The 18,278-nt window shown below is 47.0% G+C and overlaps 2 protein-coding genes across 4 annotated transcripts; both read left to right on the forward strand.

The window, feature by feature from the left end:
* The first annotated feature begins 1,341 nt into the window (after positions 1-1,341).
* On the forward strand, positions 1,342-14,667 carry FLCN (folliculin). 3 transcript variants are annotated; one of them, XM_072877597.1, is made up of 12 exons: positions 1,342-1,539; positions 2,440-2,718; positions 3,534-3,680; positions 4,363-4,584; positions 5,076-5,236; positions 6,042-6,133; positions 6,882-7,072; positions 8,256-8,369; positions 8,750-8,873; positions 9,242-9,373; positions 11,003-11,108; positions 11,917-14,667. In XM_072877597.1, the coding sequence occupies exons 2-12, from the start codon at positions 2,470-2,472 to the stop codon at positions 12,116-12,118; spliced, it is 1,740 nt and encodes a 579-aa protein (XP_072733698.1). In that variant the 5' UTR covers positions 1,342-1,539; positions 2,440-2,469; the 3' UTR covers positions 12,119-14,667. The 3 variants fall into 3 exon arrangements, with proteins under 3 accessions (XP_072733698.1, XP_072733699.1, XP_072733700.1); XM_072877598.1 differs by lacking the exon at positions 1,342-1,539 and adding an exon at positions 1,554-1,647; XM_072877599.1 differs by lacking the exon at positions 1,342-1,539 and adding an exon at positions 1,778-1,857.
* Positions 14,668-15,123: 456 nt separating this feature from the next.
* PLD6 (phospholipase D family member 6) lies at positions 15,124-17,562 on the forward strand. Its single transcript, XM_072878377.1, has 2 exons — positions 15,124-15,535; positions 15,657-17,562. The coding sequence occupies exons 1-2, from the start codon at positions 15,124-15,126 to the stop codon at positions 15,896-15,898; spliced, it is 654 nt and encodes a 217-aa protein (XP_072734478.1). The 3' UTR covers positions 15,899-17,562.
* The last annotated feature ends 716 nt before the right edge of the window (positions 17,563-18,278 follow it).

Consider the following 18,278-nt stretch of genomic DNA (forward strand, 5'->3'; position numbering starts at 1 on the left):
GGCGATCTGTATAACCTAGGAAATGTTTTCTGCATGGCCGAACTGGCTGAGGAGGTTAGTCCTGAGAAGTTGTTTAAATGTACTATTGGAAAATAAAGATAACAAACCAGTCATTCTTCTTAGTTTGTCTTAAATGAGATAGTAGGTCTTTTGTATTTGGCTTTTCCTTAGGTTTTTTTGGGGGGTCTTTTGTTTTTGTCGCTTCTCAGGACGTGATTCTGGCTGACTGGCGGGAGGCTGCTAGTTGTCTGCTGCGTGTGGCAGTGCCCTCTGCTCAGGAGTTGTTCCAGCTCTGCTGGTGGCTTCTCGGAGCTCTCCTGAACTATCTCGAGTAGAAATAGTAGTTCTTTTTGTGCAAACAGCGTGCCTTCCTTGGGAAGTGCTGCTACAGGTCCTTGTCCGAGACGGGCTCCAGGATTAGATGGACTTTGGATCAAACGCTTCTGTTCGTATCTGATCTTTGTGTTACAGTAATCGTCTGTCTTGCTGACCATCTGAGTATCGCTTTCTTCAGAGGCATAATCATTAGTCCATGCATGGCTGCTTGGATCCAGAGGCATATATTGGAGTGGTATCAGTGATAGCTGCTCTTCCTTGTGATTTAAGTACAAGTTTTACTCAGCCGAATGATCTATGCTGTTATCTTGTGGAAGACTTACTACTTTTGTTCAGAGTCTGGTACTTAAAACTCCACAGGGGTCAACTCTGATGGGAAGGGAAGGGGAGGGGGGGCAGAATATAGTACTTTGTTTGAAGCCTGAAAGGATTAATAGTTCACATGGAATTTGGTTTATCTTGCCATCATGGTTTTCTAGTGATAAATAATCCTCTAATAAAGCCTGATCCTCTGAGGAGAAATGAGTAGTTTAGTGGAGAGAGGATGGGTGTTGAAGAGCCTAGACATTCTAACCTGGGTTTTACCTGTGTCAACATCTTGATGGAACTGCTTTATAAATGGAGTGGGAAAAGATGTTACTTCATGGAAGCCTTCATCTGCCCTCATCTTATATTCTAAGTAGTTTAAGCAATTAAAACACACGATGGGTACTGCCAGTGCTTGTATTGAGTGTCTTTAACGGAGATGTCGGGCCCAACCTGCGGTGCGCAGGCTAGCCGCCCTGAGGGGGGGACACGGGAGGGGAGAAGGGGCTCAGCGGGAGCCGATTGCGAAGCTCCTTCTCCCCCCCGGAAGCTGCTACCGCCGGCCCGAGGCAGCCGCTACGGCCCCGCTACTCCCCAGCGCGGCCCCGCCTCGGGAGAGGCCGAGCCCCGCTCGTGCACGGCGCCTGCGCACGGGTCGCCCCCGTCCCCTCCCGGAGGCCCTCGGTCACGTGACCCGCCATGCAGCCCGCACCACCTCACGGGGGGAGCGGAGCCCGCTGCGGCTGCGGGGTCGCAGGCGGCGGCTCGTTCCCTTCTCGGCTCCCGGGGGTCGGACGCTATTGTCTGCTCTCTGCGGCGCGACAGCGGGGCAGGGGATAGCGAGGGAAGGCAGGAGGCGTCTTCCGGACTTTGTCATCTTCCCCCTCTCGTCTTGAGGTAATGGCTCTGCCCAGCCCCTGTGGACAGGGCGGCCGTGGGCCGAGTCACTGCCGCACCCGGGGGGACCCTCGGGAGAGCGGCGGGAAGGACCGGCTCGGTACCGCGGTACGAACGGCCTCCTCCTCCCTCTCCCATTTCCTCCTTCCTCTCCTCGCCGCTCCGTGGCGGCGGCGGGTGGGAAGCCGGGAAGCTGTCTGCCCCTCTTCCCCCCCTAGCTGCCGGTAGGGATGGTACGGGCCGGTGGGTCAGTGTGTGTCAGGCGCCCGCGGACACGGGACGGGCCGGGACGGGCCGGGACGGGCCGGGGGAGCCGCGGTGAGCGGGGGCCGGGCACGGGTGTCCGGGCACGGGGAACCTGGGCTGGACCGGTGTCGGAGCGGGGAGGCCGGGGCCCGGAAGGGTAGGCAGGCCCGGGTCCGGCTGGGCCTGAGGCGTTCGGGTCCGGGGGCGCTGAGCAGGGCCGGGCCCGACCCGTTACGGCCTGAGGCATCCGAGCAGGGGGAAGCTGCGCCGGGCCCGGCAGGGCCCGAGGTGTCCGGGCACGGAGATCTGGTCTGTCAGAGCCCAGCCTGTCCCCGTAAGACCGGAGGTGTCCGGGCAGGAGGGGGTTGGGCCGGTCCAGTCCCGTCCCGTCCCGCTCCCGTGGGGCCTGAGGTGTCCCGGCTCAGTCAGGGACCCGGGCTCGGGGGCATCGGTCTGCTCTAGTCCCACCCCATCAGGGCATGCACAGTTGGTCCTTGCTCAGGTCACCCCGTGGTGGAGTTGCACTAGTCTCTTAGGCTGAGCTTAAGGCCAGCTGCTCCTGGAGAGACGTAGAGCAGGACTTGCACCAGTGAGGCCTAAGAGATGCTTTAATATCTGTTGTGCTGATATTGTGTGTTTTCTCCCTTCGTGCAGGAGGCCTGACGTATGTGCTGAGCTCTCACTATGAATGCTATTGTTGCCCTCTGCCATTTTTGTGAGCTCCACGGTCCTCGCACCCTCTTTTGTACTGAGGTTCTACATTCACCGCTTCCCCAAGGTGCGAGCAGCGGGGACATCTCTGGGCAGAATGAGCAGGCAGAAGAGGAAGAAGGTGGCATTCAGATGAGCAGTCGGATCCGCTCGCACAGCCCAGCAGAAGGTGCCAGCGCCGACTCCAGCAGCCCAGGGCCAAAGAAGTCAGACATGTGTGAGGCAAGTGTGAAGATCTGTGTGCGGATGTCCATGGCCCTTGGCTTAACTAAAGGGCTCTTGGATTCTCTAATGCAAATTGAATTATTTAAGAGAGGGGGAAAAAAAAGTGAACTGCACTTGTTTTGTATGTGACTGCTAGTACCAGAAGATCCCCCAAGTCCTCATAAACTGTAATGATCCATGACAAGAGGATGGAGGAACTGTTGTTGAGTATATAGACCCTGACAAGATGGTGTCTTGAGGTCTCTTTCAGCCCTGTGATTCTCCTGTGGCTCAGAAATGCTTTCCTCATCCTTGAAGAGCATTTACTTTATTAGATTAGGTCTGGTCATTTATTAATAGTAATTTGAAGAGCAGTATTGATTAGGAAACAGCAAAAAAAAAAGCAGAAGCAATTAAAACAGATAAAATGTATGTTCTCAGTTGTTCTCATGCTTGTCTACTATTAGTACTTGTTCTGAGGTATTTGTTACTCACTTTCCTTTAGGTTATGGCCAGTTTTGCTAGCCCAGTTGGTTTCACAGCTGCTGTTAACTGAATTTTACCACTTGTAGAGCCAGCATCAAGTTCACAATCAAATTCAATAGCGGAAAATGAGCATAAGAGCAGAGGAAGTATATTGCGCAGGGTTCTATGTGAGGCGCTGGGTTCAAATCCTGACCCTGACTCATATTTTTTGTCTTCTAAGTATTTGTGTTCTTATCTGTATGTGTAAGTAATGTTTCGCTACATTTTGAAGGGAATATGCAGAGGCCTTTGGAAACCTTAGAGAACTGCATGCTCATTTATGGCTGGATTTGCTTTTCTATCTTCAGGGTTGCCGCTCTCTTGCAGGAGGACATCCTGGATATGTCAGCCATGACAAAGAAACTTCAATCAAGTACGTCAGTCACCAGCACCCAAACCACCCCCAGCTGTTCAGCATCGTGCGCCAGGCCTGTGTTCGCAGTCTGAGCTGTGAGGTAACTGTCTTGGGGTACAGGGAGAAAACCTGTTTATGGCCTCATGCATCATTTCAAATCCAAGATAGTGCTTTGCTGATCCTGGCTGCTCTGTGCAGCCTGAAACAAGGAGGGAATGGAGGTGGAAAGACAGACACACAAGTCTGTTCATTCTAGGATTGGGGGTAATTTTTAAGGTTGATCTTTGATAACCTTGAGAGTTCCTTCCTCTCACCTTGCGACACCAAAAATTTCCTTTTCTTGTTTTTGCCTCTGTGTGTTGTTTTTCTTTGTAAGATAATATTTTTTTTTTTGTAGAAACATTGGAATCTGTTGTTTAGTGCCAAGAAATATTTGGTCTCTGTAGACAATTAACATTCAGCAGCTCATAGAAGTGAAGGGAGAACCTTACAGATTAATGAGCATTTCTGTGTGTCAGGATCAGCAAAATCCCTTGTGGATTCTCAACAGTATTGTAGTTGAGTAGAGCTGAATTCTTAAAATACAGTTAAATTGAAGGTTTTGTAGTGTTTGTAGGATACCCCTGGAGGTCTGTTTGACCCTGGGGTTTGGATAGTAGCCTAAAAAAGGCTTGTTTTATTCACCAAGTATGTGTTAAAGAGCAGGAGTCTATGTTCAGTTTATTACTGTTTTAGCTGTGTGATTGCTTAACTACTTTGTTGTATGTGTCCCTCCCCTTCAGGTCTGCCCAGGACGTGAAGGCCCTATTTTTTTCGGAGATGAACAGCATGGTTTTGTGTTCAGCCACACCTTCTTTATCAAAGACAGCCTGGCTCGAGGTTTCCAGCGTTGGTACAGCATCATCACTATCATGATGGACCGGATTTACCTCATCAACTCCTGGCCTTTCTTGTTGGGAAAAATCAGAGGCATCATTGATGAGCTTCAGGGCAAAGCACTTAAGGTAGGTCAGCTCACAGAGTCCATTTGACTCAACGTTAGTAAAACATTGTGATAGTTGATTTACAGCTGAGTTGAAAAGCTGATCCAGCTCATTGCAGCCAGGGTAGTCATTAAGGTTGACACAAGGGACAAGAGGATGGTGCGTATCTGGGGGTGTAGGAGCGAGGGAACAGGGTGTCTCTCTCATTTTAAGCCAGTCACAACACTTTTCACAGACCTAACTGCTAGACAATAGCTCTGTTAGAAATTTAAGTAACTAAAGTTGTGAAGGACAATGGTTTTGGAGCACAAGTGTTACTTAATGATAATTTTAGTCAATCTAAGAATAAGATGTCCCTTCCCTCTCCTTTCCCATAATTTACAATGTATTTTGGATGACTGTGCGTGACGCACCCTTTTCACTTCATATTCTTGTTGGGGTTTTTTGGCTCAGCTTTATGTAAGGATTTTATCTTTTTCAGTCTCTCATACTGCCCTTCTTCTGTGGTGTAGGTGTTCGAAGCAGAGCAGTATGGGTGCCCTCAGCGTGCCCAGCGGATGAACACAGCCTTCACTCCCTTCCTGCACCAGCGGAACGGCAATGCAGCCCGCTCCTTAACGTCACTGACCAACGACGAAAACCTGTGGGCATGTTTGCACACTTCCTTTGCTTGGTAATGCCGTTTGTGTATCTAGCTTCTACAACTCCTTCATGAAGAGAATATTGCCATATTCTGAAAGGGTGCATAAGTGATTTGAGTGTTTGGGTATTTTTTTCTTGAGGTAATAAGTTGGACTTTGCTAAGTAGTCTCTGAATTGGAAGGAGCTAAGCACAGAAAGACAGCAGCCTGCTGATGCCTTTAGGACAAAAAAAATTTCTTGTTGCTGTGAAGTAAACCTACTAATGTGGCTGAAGTAAACCTACTAATGTGGCTGCTAATGGAAACCATGTCTATCTAGATGGAAAGGCTTTGCAGTATAAAGTAAGTATGGGAGAAAGCAAGAAAAGATGCTCCTACCCCCAGTGTGTTGTACCTCAGATTCACACTTGAAGTACAGTGGTGGTTCACCTGGAAGTGCCCATCTATTGTGATAGGCAGCACGGGAGGTGCAGCCGTTTGGCACAGTAGTGTGTTTGTGGGAGTGCAGTTGCTCCAGTGCCTAACTTGCTTATTAGACTTCCCTGGAAAGATGCCACAGAGAGGGTTGCAACACTGCCATGTGACTTGGATGGAGGATAAGTATGTTGCACAAAGTAATTGCAAAATGGTAGGCCTTTTGGTGACTTGGAGTGGCAGCAGTTGTAAGATGCGTAGGAATCACACCGAGGAAAGCATAGAGATGTGTTGAAAGGAAACACAAATTGGTTAGTGGTTGGATTTTTTTGTTGAGCTCATCACACCAAATTTCTTACTGGATTTTTGCACCCAGCAAGCAGGCTTATTGAACGCTTCTTCTGTTTCTTTCAATGTCTCCAGGCTTTTGAAAGCTTGTGGCAGCCGACTTACAGAGAAGCTTCTGGAGGGAGCACCAACAGAAGACACGCTTGTTCAGATGGAAAAACTGGCAGGTGAGATAGAAGTTTCCAGAGCTGGAAGACTCTCTGAGAATGCTTTGGATGGTAAAACACCAAGTCCTTTTGTCAGCAGCCATCTCTCTCAGGGTTTACCTTAGTGGTGGTCTCTGCAGTAGCTGATGTGCTCTCCCATATGGAGATGACTGACAAGGAACGTGAAATCAAGGCCCTTGGCCTCGTAGGCTTTCTGCACGCACGTGTGGTGTTTGTTACTTGTGTAGGAGTGTTGCATCATCATGATTATTGTTCTCCCTGGCTGGGTTGGCCCTCCCGATGAATCTCTAGGGCCAGAAGAATTTGCAGTCACAACATATGGAGCTTTCTTCTTGCTCCTTTTTCTACAAAATTTCTAAAATTAAAGGATCATAATTTTTTCTTGCATTGAATTATTTTTATTAATCCATTTAGACTAGAATCTACAAAACCTGCCTCAAAGCTTTGGCCATGACCTTTAAAGCAAGAATAGAGAACACATAGCTGGTCAAAAGATGTGACTTTGTGTCCCGTAGAAGGTGAAAATTCCTTCTTGACCCTTTTGTGGTTATTGTATATCTGAACTATGAAACTTCATTAACACCTCAGGGGGGCCTGGGACGCTAGTACTTTCAGTTACTGCGTTCTGAACTCTGTCTCCCCACATATAGCCAAAATCAGTTGGCTGCAGTGTGTGTAGGCACTTCTGAGGTGGTTCCTGTGCCTAGTGAGCAGTAATTTTTATGACCGTTCTACCTTTTTTTGCTAGACCTGAAAGAAGAGTCAGAAGGCTGGGATGGTTCTGAGGAAGAAGAGAAGCCTTCTTCCCAGCTAGATGTTGTGGAAGGGCAGGAGCTATCTAAATGCTCACCTGAAACATCTCTGATGCCAGATTGCAACAGCTGGAACGTAGCTCACAGAAGGTTGTCCGTCTTTCGCTCTCTCAGGCACATGAGACAGGTGAGAGAGGAGCCGAGTTACTCTGAATTCACAAGCTAATGACTTCTTTTCTCCTGATAATGTTTTTTGTAAAGACAATTATTTCCTGCAGTCTGCGCTTCTTTCCTGTTTCTGTGTTCAACACTGTGCCTACACAGCTAGTAATACGGTGTTAACTGCATCTCTGAGGGTGCTCCCTTCCTCTGAGATCACGTGGGCCTCTAGTGATTACCCGTCATGTGAGATGGGATCATATGATTTCTCTGAAATTCTGCACTTCTTCCAAAGAGCAGTGACAGTAATTTAATACAGAGGTTGTGCAGCTTCTTCAAAGCCAAATATTATTTGCTTAAAACAAAAGTATTTCAGAGGGAAAAAGGTCATTTACAAACAAAACAAATGGTTCTGTACAGTAGCTTTTATCCAGTGCTTCCAGTTACCTGGCTGAGGGGGAAGGTTCAGTGCATTTGACCCACAGTCTCTTTCAAACCAGCTTGTTTTCCTGGACGCTCCTGACAAATACCTCTTTATGTCTTTAGCCTCCTTTTGTTCTACTGTCTCCTAATTTGGAATGCTTGAAGCTATTGAACTGCACCACTGTGTCGTGCAAGTGTGTGCCTTTGGAGGCTTGTCTAAGAATATTGTTTAATCTTTCATGCCTGGATCGCTGTTGTGAACATAACCCAGATCAGAGAAATGCCTGAAAGTTGTAATAATCTAAGAGAAGTTGTTAATTCCCATTCCAAACAGGCCTGCGTCCATCTTACCAAAACCGCTGATTTGGCCAACGGGTGGGCTGATGGATGCGGTCTAGCCAGAGCACTGAAGAATTTGGATCAACCGAGAAATGAAACTATCGTTCTTTTAATGTGCTTGATACTGAATTGGATCAGTGGTTAAGCATGTTGGCAAAGTGGTACTTTGCTGCTGTTTGTTCTTGAAACCATAGATGGGGGTGAATATCGCTTTGCATGACAGTCCGACACCTTTTGCACCTGTCAAAGAAATACTTGATCTTGGTGCTGTGGTTTAGAGCTATTACTCTGTGCACAAGACCTGCGAAATTTTCGTGTTCATTTCTGCTGTTCAGTTCTAGCCATTTTCTTATGTGGCAGTCATGTTTTTGACAGGGCAAACTGGACATTTCACTAATTTTCATAACCAATGCAGAATGGTGGGTTTTGGTGTGTTTTTTTTTTTTCAGGTTCTTGGGGCATCAGCATTCCGCATGCTGGCTTGGCATGTTCTGATGGGGAACCAGGTCATCTGGAAAGCTCGAGATATGGATCTTGTCCAGTCTGCTTTTGACGTGCTACGGGTAGAAACTTCTTCCTTTGTTTCCTGGATGCATATTTTTACATGTATTTCTCTAGTAGTCCAGCCTTCATAATGACCTGTCTCTGACATGTAATCTTGTGGAGAATGTGTTCTAAATTACGTGGTTTTGAAAAAACAACCAAAAAAAACCCTCAAAACAACCACCAAACAAAAAACCCTCAACCTTTGGATGTCTTGGTTGTCCTCAGCAACTGCATAGTCTTTCAAGCTGAGTAAGACAGATATTTCTGAACCTCCAAATCAGGAGCATCTGCCTGAGCAGGGCTCCAAGGCTTGGCTAGCCCTGGAAGTCAGGGAGAAAACTGTACTTAACTTGTTTAGTTCCAGTGTTTCTCTTGACACGTTTCCTTCCTTCTCTAGACTATGCTGCCTGTTGGTTGTGTGCGGATCATCCCCTATAGTGACCAGTATGAAGAGGCGTATCGGTGTAACTTCCTAGGGCTGAGCCCACATGTCCAAATCCCATCCCACATATTATCATCTGGTAAGAACTTGTTGCAGAACCCTCTCCTTTCCCTATCATCTTATGCTAAAGGACACAAGATGATTTTTTTTTTTTGTATTAAGTATTGGCAGATAGTCTAACAATGCTGCATGAACTAAAACCTGTACCACTTCATGTTTTGTTGTTTTTTTTTCCCCATACCCCTTCCTGATCAGTAGTTAAAAGGTGTGACACCTGCTTTAAGTACTGATCGTACCTGACACTCCTGGTTCCTACTCCAGAAAGGTTAATGCTGGGCCAAATATTGTAAGCTGACAGAGCTGTGCTTTCTTGGAGCAGGATATGTAGCTGTACTTTAGAATCTGGGCTAGTACAGTTAATGTTCTTTTGGGGTCTTGCTGCTCTAGAGTTTGCGGTCCTTGTGGAAGTTCGCACTGCTACCCGGTCCAGTCTCTACCCAACTCTGTTTGATGATGAGCAGTCCCTCAGCAAGTACGAGTTTGTTGTCACCAGCGGTAGCCCTGTTGCAGCAGATCGAGGTGGGTGATTTGAAAGCAGAAAGAACCTGTATCATGAGATTAAAAGAGCATCTTAATCTTTAACTGTTTTTTATGCTGTGCATGTACTGGCCCTGAAGGAAGTCTGAGTAGAAAGCCAGGTCAATATACAACTGGGGCACTGCTATTTGAGGTGAGGTTTACCACAGCCTGTTTAATTATAAAGGGTTTGCCTTACCAGATCAGCATTTTGCTTACTAATTTTCAGAAATGAGAAATGAATTCTGTAATATGGGTACAATAGCAATTGTAGGGAAATTCTTCTGTAACCCACAATGAACATTTTCTATCCTGGAATATTTGTGTCTGTATTTTGAGTAAGTCGAGCTTATAAGGACCATGATGTTACTCATCTCCCATGTTCCACTTGATAGACAAGTATGACTGATACAGAAATGCCCAGACCTTTTTTTTTTTTTTTTTTGGCCTACTTTTTTCAAGGACTTGAGCACTTGCACCTAGACGTGATCTGAGTCAGGTCCAGCAGTCTCGTGTTTTCTGGGAAGTCTTAATTTAGATGAATTGGCCTCGTTGACTCTCTCAAAAGACTTGACAGATGGCTAACCCTTCCTGCTCTGTCCTCTGAAGACACAGGTGCAATGCAAAGCAGAGACTTTCTCCTCTGTAGTGTTCTTTCTGCGCTCCAGCAGCTGTTGTAGGTCCCACATGTATGATTACAGTAGTCTACTTTGCATCCAACCAGTGGCATGTCCAGAATCTTCTGGAGAAAAATAGTCACTGAAAGGTCTTTTCTCTACCACAGCATCAAACTGATTAGGCCATGGACTGCTGGGAAAATAGCCTCCTAGGGAATTCCAAAAAGTGGTCCAGGAAAGGAATGCCTTGGGTTGGTTGTCTGTTTCTTTTTGTACTATAACCTGGAACTGTCCTTAACAAGAGGAACATTAAATCAAGAGTAAGAGACTTTCAAGGAGACTTTGAAATTGAGGGTTTATATTTTTACATATATGTATGTATATTGTACAAAGCATGAAGATTTCTCATAACTTTGCATTTTTTAATGAGCTTTTGACATGGGACTAGAAAAAACAAAATCTGACCAACTTCAGTTTAAAAGTGGGTCTGAAGAAAACAAAGGCCTCTGAACCTGTGTGCATGTCCCAGGATCCTTCACAAAATTCCACATTGCTTCTTGGATCAGACACTTTTCTAATGGGATGATCTTTAGCTCCTCTTCCATGGAAATTAAATCAAGGCAGACCACTGGGGGGTATATTTTTCCACCTTGTAGAATAGGTAGGTTTCTTTCTGTCTTGAAGATTATTATCTGTGAACAGATAATCAAGCCAAATTCTATGTTGAAATTGGCCGTGCTGTTATTAGTAGTGTAGTTTCTGCATGTAGAGGAAGCTGCAGTAACGCACCAGACCAAAGTACTGGTGAAAAATGAGTGCAGACTAGTGCTCTTGAACAGAAGAAGAGGTGGAACAAATGTGTACTCTTGTCTGTAATTCCAGCAGGTGTTCAGGCCCAGGTCACAGAATAAATGGACTAATCCTTGCTAACAGTTACTAGTGAAGGTGTAAGCGGGCAATCTATAGCTTGTGCGTCCTCTTTCTCACCCTTTTTCCCCTCTTTCTGATCTTGTAGTTGGCCCTACAATCTTGAACAAGATCGAAGCTGCCCTGACCAACCAGAACCTTTCTGTAGATGTTGTGGATCAGTGCCTTGTTTGCCTGAAGGAGGAGTGGATGAAGTAAGTACGACTACATTCCTTTCAGAGAAACAGCTCTGGCACTAACCCTGGAACAGTTACAGCAGAGTACAGGACAAACTTGTAGTCAGGTAACTTCTGCTGTAGTATTGACAGTAGTTGGCTTTACTGTTGGGAGCTAAGAATATCGGAGTTCTGCTCTGGTCCAAGCTGTCTTTTTGGCTCTCAGCAGTTCTTAACCTTCATGCTTCAGTTCACGCACCTGTAGGTTACCTACACGACAATACTCATCTGCCTCATATACATTATGAGGAGGAAGTATGCAAATACATATATGCCTGTCAATGTGCACTATATTCCAGGGCAGATAACGTGCCAAACAGATGTCACGATTGCGCCTTCAGGCGCTACATCTCAAAGGTGCAAGTAGTAATGAAGACCAGATAGTCATGTGAAATAATTCATGGAACGTTACCATTTTGTGAATTTACCTGAAGGCCAGATGGGCACTCGACGTGTCTCCCAGGGAGATTCCCAGTTGTCACAATTAATTTTTTACTTTTTACTTTAATTTTTTTTACTTTTCGCTAGAATGAAAAAACAGACTAGAATGACGCATGTTACTACTGAAAATGAGTAATCCCGCTGACTAATCCCCCCTTTTCTTGTACTCTTCTTCCCCCCATCTTCTTCATTCAAAGCATGAGAATAGTTTCTGTGGAATATTGTGTGAAGCTTTTACTAACCTTTGGTTGCAGTAGGTACCGAGAGAAGCTACAGTTACTGCTCGTTCCCTGTTTGATGCATGCAAGTCCATCGTAATGGTGACAGGAGTTTCTTGTTTCTGCAGTAAAGTGAAGGTCCTCTTTAAATTCACTAAAGTGGACAGCAGACCCAAGGAGGATACCCAAAAACTGCTGAGCATTCTGGGAGCTGCAGAGGAGGACAACGTCAAGCTTCTCAAGTTCTGGATGACTGGCCTGAGCAAGACGTACAAGTCCCACCTGATGTCAACAGTTCGCAGCCCAACGTCCTCAGAGTCCCGGAACTAAAGGGTGCCCAACCTCACTTGCTGCCTTCCGATAATCGCAGGGAACCCCGAGTTACCACTGCTGAGCCTGCAGCATGTGCATTAGGTGGATAGTGAAACTTCATCACTATTCTTCTGTTCCTCAAACTAACTTGAAGAGTGACTTGAGTCTTTTCTAATTGCTGTGAGACCGGACTAATAAGTGCTAATAAATAGTGCTGCTGTCTGTCCTGAAACTCAACTCTAAATCTAGACCTCTACACTCAAGACTAAAATACAGCAACACTCAAAGAATCAGCGTGAATTAATTAAAATCCCCTACTGTCCTCATTAAGCATTATGGTGTGGCAGTAGACCTCAGTTTTAGATTTCATTGGCAAGACTCGGATACCTGTGACAACATCGAGAACTCCTGGGAGTGGATGTAGTTAGTCTCTCCGAATCCCACATAAATCGCCTAAATGCCTGAGAGAACAAGAACCAAAAATAAGTGACGTGTCACAGGTTATGGATCACATGTAAATTATTTCAAACCACTTTATGCTCGGATTTAAGAAGAGACTATTTTCTGCTGTAGCGTAAGTCAGGATATCCCATTGGAGTCCTGTCACTCCACTTTATTTATATCTTAACTTGATACGGTTTCAGCATTTGCTTTGGAAATCTTGTCTGGGAGGGAGAATTGTAATATAAGAAGTCTCAAGATGCAGCCTGCTTGCCTCTCTGGAGGGTAAAATACTCACCTTGTTTTGCCTGTGGTTACAAAACTTCCAGGTAATGAAGATAACCTCGCCAGGATAAGGTTGCTGGGGTTCTTCAGTCTTCAGAAATAGTTTTCTAGCTTCCTAATTAAGTTAAGCAGAAAAGATCCAACCTGTAGGTGCTTCTGTCTTATATAACTCTACAGTAGCCATTTTTGCTTAATAGTTCATGGAAACATTGGTGCATTTTTTAATTACCTAAACAGATATTCCTTATCTGTATTGTGAGGAATTACTGTTTTCTGTTGTGAAGTCTTTTTTTTTTATTATCCCTCCCCCCCCCCCCCCGATCATTGTTGGGAAAACTTGATGCTACCATAGACATTTTTAACAAGCTAGAGGCAGGTTTTACCAGGTGACCTTCTACACTCATTCAAACAAGACTCAAGCTCAGAGGAGATGTTCCAACTTGTCACAAGTTCTGTTCTTATATATAAAATATGCAGGTTGATTTTTGTCTGGAACATCTGTAAAATGGCGGCAGGCATTAAATCTCATTAAGAGCTATTTTTGTAAAATGGACAAAGCCTAGTTTTGTGTTGATTTTCAATATGCGTTTATGTTGGGGTGGGGGAAGCAGCAGTTGATCCACAAGGTAATTCCTGCATTTTAGCCTTGATCTAATTTATAGAATTTTACAGGTCTTTTCCTCCTAACTTTGTATGTGTTAGTTTCTTGTACATATGGAGCAAGAGATGCTCAGATATATTAATTGAAAATGCTTGACTGGACATAAACAACCGCAGGATATTCAAACAGCAAACAGATGCTTGGAAAAAGGCATTGCTCTGTTATTTCAAAAACTAACCACTTTATTTAATTTCAGGGTTCACAAAAAGGTTTGCATTTCCCAATTGTCAGTAAGGAAACAAGACAAAAGAGGTGCTCAAGCTCTATCCACAGGAAAGGAAGCTCTGAATAATATATGCATCTTGCTTCCTAGGTGCTAGTCATGAGGGAAGAACAAAGCCCACTGACAGTGGGATAAAAGCAACAGAAGAATTAGGACAGTGTGGACTAGTAAATCAGGATTTCCAGTGCTAGGTCGGTGCTCAGTCTTGTGGCTACCTTTTATGTGATCTAGTACTCTTTATTTTTATACTTGAAAGCTATTCTGGTCGAATTCAGAGCTGTGTAACACAACAGGTAAGACATTATTTGGCATTTAGGCCTTCTTGACTGCTGAACTGTTTTTATCTTTTAAAGAATAGCTCTCTCAAGCAATCCAACATTAAAACCTAGTCTCTATCTAACCTGCACTTGGTGCATAAGCACCCATTAGCAAAGCCTGTGTTTCTGAACAGAGGTGTGGTTTCTTCCAAAACAGCAAAAAGGTAATCACAAGGTCAAGCCTGAGGCTTCACCTTATTTTTCCTTGTGCTGGTGTAAGCGGTGAGTTGTACACAATGTCGATCGGTCTCTGTCCTGATCTGAAACGGGGCTGTGTCACAGACAACCAGACTCTGGATAATGTATCATTTTTGAGCCAGGGCAAGGACACCACTAGCTTAACACTTAGAAAATGCCCACAGGAAAGAAGGCGGAGAGTAGCTAAGTCTGCGAACCCAGGGCTCCTGTGTAGCTATAAAAGCAGATGTGCTTGCCTGCCAGAACAGATCTACACGTGGGATTACCAAATAATTGTCTGGGCAAGTTCCTGCAGCTCGCAGATTAGGCTGCTGTCAGTGATAGCTGGAATGTGCACAACTTAATTAACAAAAAAGCATGTCTGCAGACGTCTTTCACCACCCTCCTTCCCTCTGAACGATATGCCTTAAAGACAAACTGATTAAAGCAGGATGTTTCTTTGTTCCGGCGTGATTTCCTTTTCTGCATGGCCGAGCAGCGTATACCTGGGATGGAGGTGGGAGCAGTGAGCGCCGCAGCTGCAGCCTGACAGAGACCCACCACCGGCGCTGGGGCACTTTAAGCTGGGGCAGGATCCAGCTTAAAGGATCTGTTGAGTACATGCAGCATAGCCGGCTGGCATCTGGGGAAGGGTTAGAGTCGGCTGCAGGCGGTGAGGAGGGCTTCGTTTTCAGACGAGGCTCGCCTCTTCAGTGCAGCCCTCGGTCCGTCTTTCCCCCACCCCAAAGCAGCCCAAGCCCGCGGGGCTCAGGGCTCCGGGAGGCGGCCGCGGCCCGGGGCCGCTCGACACCCACCGCCGAAGCGGCGGGAGGCTCCCTGAGGAAACTTCCCGCCCTAGCCGCGCTCGCCTGCTCGGAGCGACCGCGCATGCGCCGGGGCGGTGCCTGCCGGCGGGGCCATGTGGGCGGTGGGCGCGCCGCGGCGGGCGGGCCTGGCGCTGGCGGCGGCGGCGCTGGCCCTGGCCCTGGCGCTGGCGGCCTGGCGGCGGCGGCGGCCCGGGCGGGAGGTGCTCTTCTTCCCCTCGCGGCCCAGCTGCACCGAGGCGCTGCTGGCCGAGGCGGCGGGGCCCGGCGAGGCGGCCCGGCCCTGCCCCTGCCCGCTGCCGCGCGGCGACTGCTCCCTCAGCCGCCTCCTGCGGCGCCTCCTCTCCGCCCGCCGCTCCCTCGAGATCTGCCTCTTCGCCTTCTCCAGCCCCCAGCTGGGCCGCGCCGTCCAGCTCCTCCACCGCCGCGGCGTCCGCGTCCGCGTCGTCACCGACGCGCAGTACATGGGGCTCCAGGGCTCCCAGATCGGCCTCCTCCGGCAGGCCGGTGAGGCGGCCTCCCCGCGGCGAGGGGTCTCTGCGGGGCAGGGCACGGCCGGGCGCTTGGGGTGGCCGTGGCCTGGATGACACCTTCGGTTACCGCTGAAGAGGTGGTTGTGTCTTTGTAGGGATCCAGGTGCGCCATGGCCAGGAGGATGGTTACATGCACCACAAGTTCGCTATCGTGGACAGGAGGATGCTCATCACAGGCTCCCTCAACTGGACCACCCAAGCTATCCAGAACAACCGGGAGAACGTGCTGGTCATGGAAGACGCCGAGTATGTGAAGCCTTTTCTGGATGAGTTTGAAAGGATTTGGGAAGAGTACAGTCCCATCAAGTACAGATTTTTTCCCAAAGACAATAAATGATTGAGCTGCCTCACAGGGCTGGTGGCGTATTTAACAGATAGCATTCATGGACTTTATTATTATGTATAGACATCACTGTATTATCCATCTGGGTGTAATTTAGGTAAGCTCCTCTGGAGAAGCAAACTGCTCTCTACCCCAAAGGTCCCTTGGATTAGGTCATTCCCGTGCTAGAGGGAATGACCCAACTGCTTGGTGAATTGTTTTGTGAGGATAGGTGTGATAGGACGGCATTCACAGAGCTTAAAGCTACGGGCAGGCTCGTTGGCCCGTAGACGAGGGCGCAGACGAGGTATGTTCATACGGTGCTGGGTAGGTGTTTCGACAGTGAAATGGACATTTTCCAACTTGAGATACTGCAGAATGGAATTGTAGCCCAATAGCTTCTCTACATCAGTAACTGAAGAAGAGTTAAGGGGGCTACAGCAAAGCTAGAGTTTGTATAGAGAGGTTAAGCACCTTAGTTACATTTCTTGTTGGCATTAATTGTTGAAAGTTTGTAAAAGGAGATTTGTGGGAAATATGAAGGCAGAAATTAGAAGTACGTTTTGATTGTGTACACGTTTCCTTTGGTTTAAGATGAGCAGAGCTCCAGCATAAAAGTGTGAGAACAGATACTAATGGCAGCTCATCTTCCAGCAAGGAAGTGTAGGGAAGGCTGGAAATAAATGAGAGAAACTGTTCTTTGGGATCAGTCGGTCTTGTCTTGAGAGCAGACACGGCTGGAGTTCTGTCACTGACTTCAGCATGGAGCGGTGGAAGGAAACCCCAGTTCCTTCAGGTGGGGACACCGTGTCCTGGTCTGGTTCGGTGACTTCGACCACCTGTGTTGGCAGCAGCAGGGTGGGGGACAGCAAGTGAATAACAAGAGGGAGGGAAGATCTCTGTCCCTACAGTTCAGAGTAGAACAAAGATGGGTCTAAACTTAAGCATTTCAAAACTCTAAACAGCATCTGTGTAAGAAAGAAATACTTTATACTGAATATAAAGTGCCTCAAAACCTCTCAAAATGAAAAAAGGCCTTAACATTTGTTAGAGGCCTTAACATTTTGCTTGTTACAGTAGTGCTGCGATTGGCACTATTCAATAAACCACTTTCACAGAAAAGCTCAATATCATCTTCTGGTTTTTGCACCCCAAGTAGCCCTCGTGGGTTGGTTGTTCCAAAGATCCAAATCATTAAAAATTCCTGTAGATCCTTAGGTGTTCCTTAGGATACAGGGAGTAACATCAACAGACTGCAGATTTGTTCTACTCTGAGAAAGCTGGCATGGGTCTGGGGGAAAAAAACCCCTGCATTTCTGTTACCTGTGGTGTAGCAACTCTGAAGGCAGCTGAGGAAGTTCATTATGTGGTAAATCCCGTTCAGCAGCGTTAGACTTACACTACTTTAAACATGTTATTGCTATTAAAGTGCTACCCGTTGCATTTTCTTTGTGAAGGGTGACTGTAAGAGCAAATGGCTCACTGGGTTTCAGGCTCTGGCCTCTGCTCCGCTCTTTCTGTTGTAGCGTCCTTGTTGAAAAAAACACTTTGCTACACAGCGTGCAAAGGGTGGTGCAAAAATAGTTTATTACGATATAGTTAATGTAAAGTTAGGTAATTATATTTACAAAATAAAAATGATCAGCTACATCCATGGGAACCTAGCATGTCACACAAGATTTTGTAAGGAATAAATACTGTGAGAAAAAGTGACGTTTCTATTACAGTGAGCGGTTGATCGGGAACAGCGGCTCTTAAAAAAGCACTGAAATAAACCGGAGTGGAAGGGAAGGAGAGGAACTCACACATACTGAGAAACGGGAGCCTCCAACACCCATTCCCCTTTGCAGAGGGAAAATACCACGCGTGAGACGTTATTCCCAGACTAATCTGTGTGGAAAATGCCCCTTAAAAGAGGCCGTTCCACCCTATGGATAGACAGGGCTCGAGGACAACTGTGCTTCCTCCTCTCCCCGCCACCCCGCTGTGATTGCTCCTGCGTTTGAGCCGCAGGGATTTCCAGTAGCCGTGAGGCTGCAGCATCCTGGCGCTGCCCGGGCACGGCTGTCCCTGCTCTGCTGCCGCTTTCCCACTTGGCCACATCCCAGGTCGGAGGTGGAGGGCTGGCCGCTGCGTCGCATCGTCACAGGAACTGGGAAATTAATTACTCTTGCATCCTCATTGCTCACAATTCCCTCGGGTGGTTTCCAGAGTACAAGCGGTAGAGAGTGGTGCGTGTGTGGTTTTAATCCAGAACGAGTCTCTTTCGGTTACGGGTCAGTCGTCGGTTAACGCTGTGCTCAGACAGAACTAAGGCAAGCCTTCTGTTCGCGTTAGGACGGTGGAGGAAGGCTGACCCTTAGTACCTGAACAGCCACTGCTACTTCAGGTACCA

The sequence above is a fragment of the Ciconia boyciana genome, chromosome 13, assembly GCF_034638445.1.
Source record: "Ciconia boyciana chromosome 13, ASM3463844v1, whole genome shotgun sequence".
NCBI lineage: Eukaryota > Metazoa > Chordata > Aves > Ciconiiformes > Ciconiidae > Ciconia > Ciconia boyciana.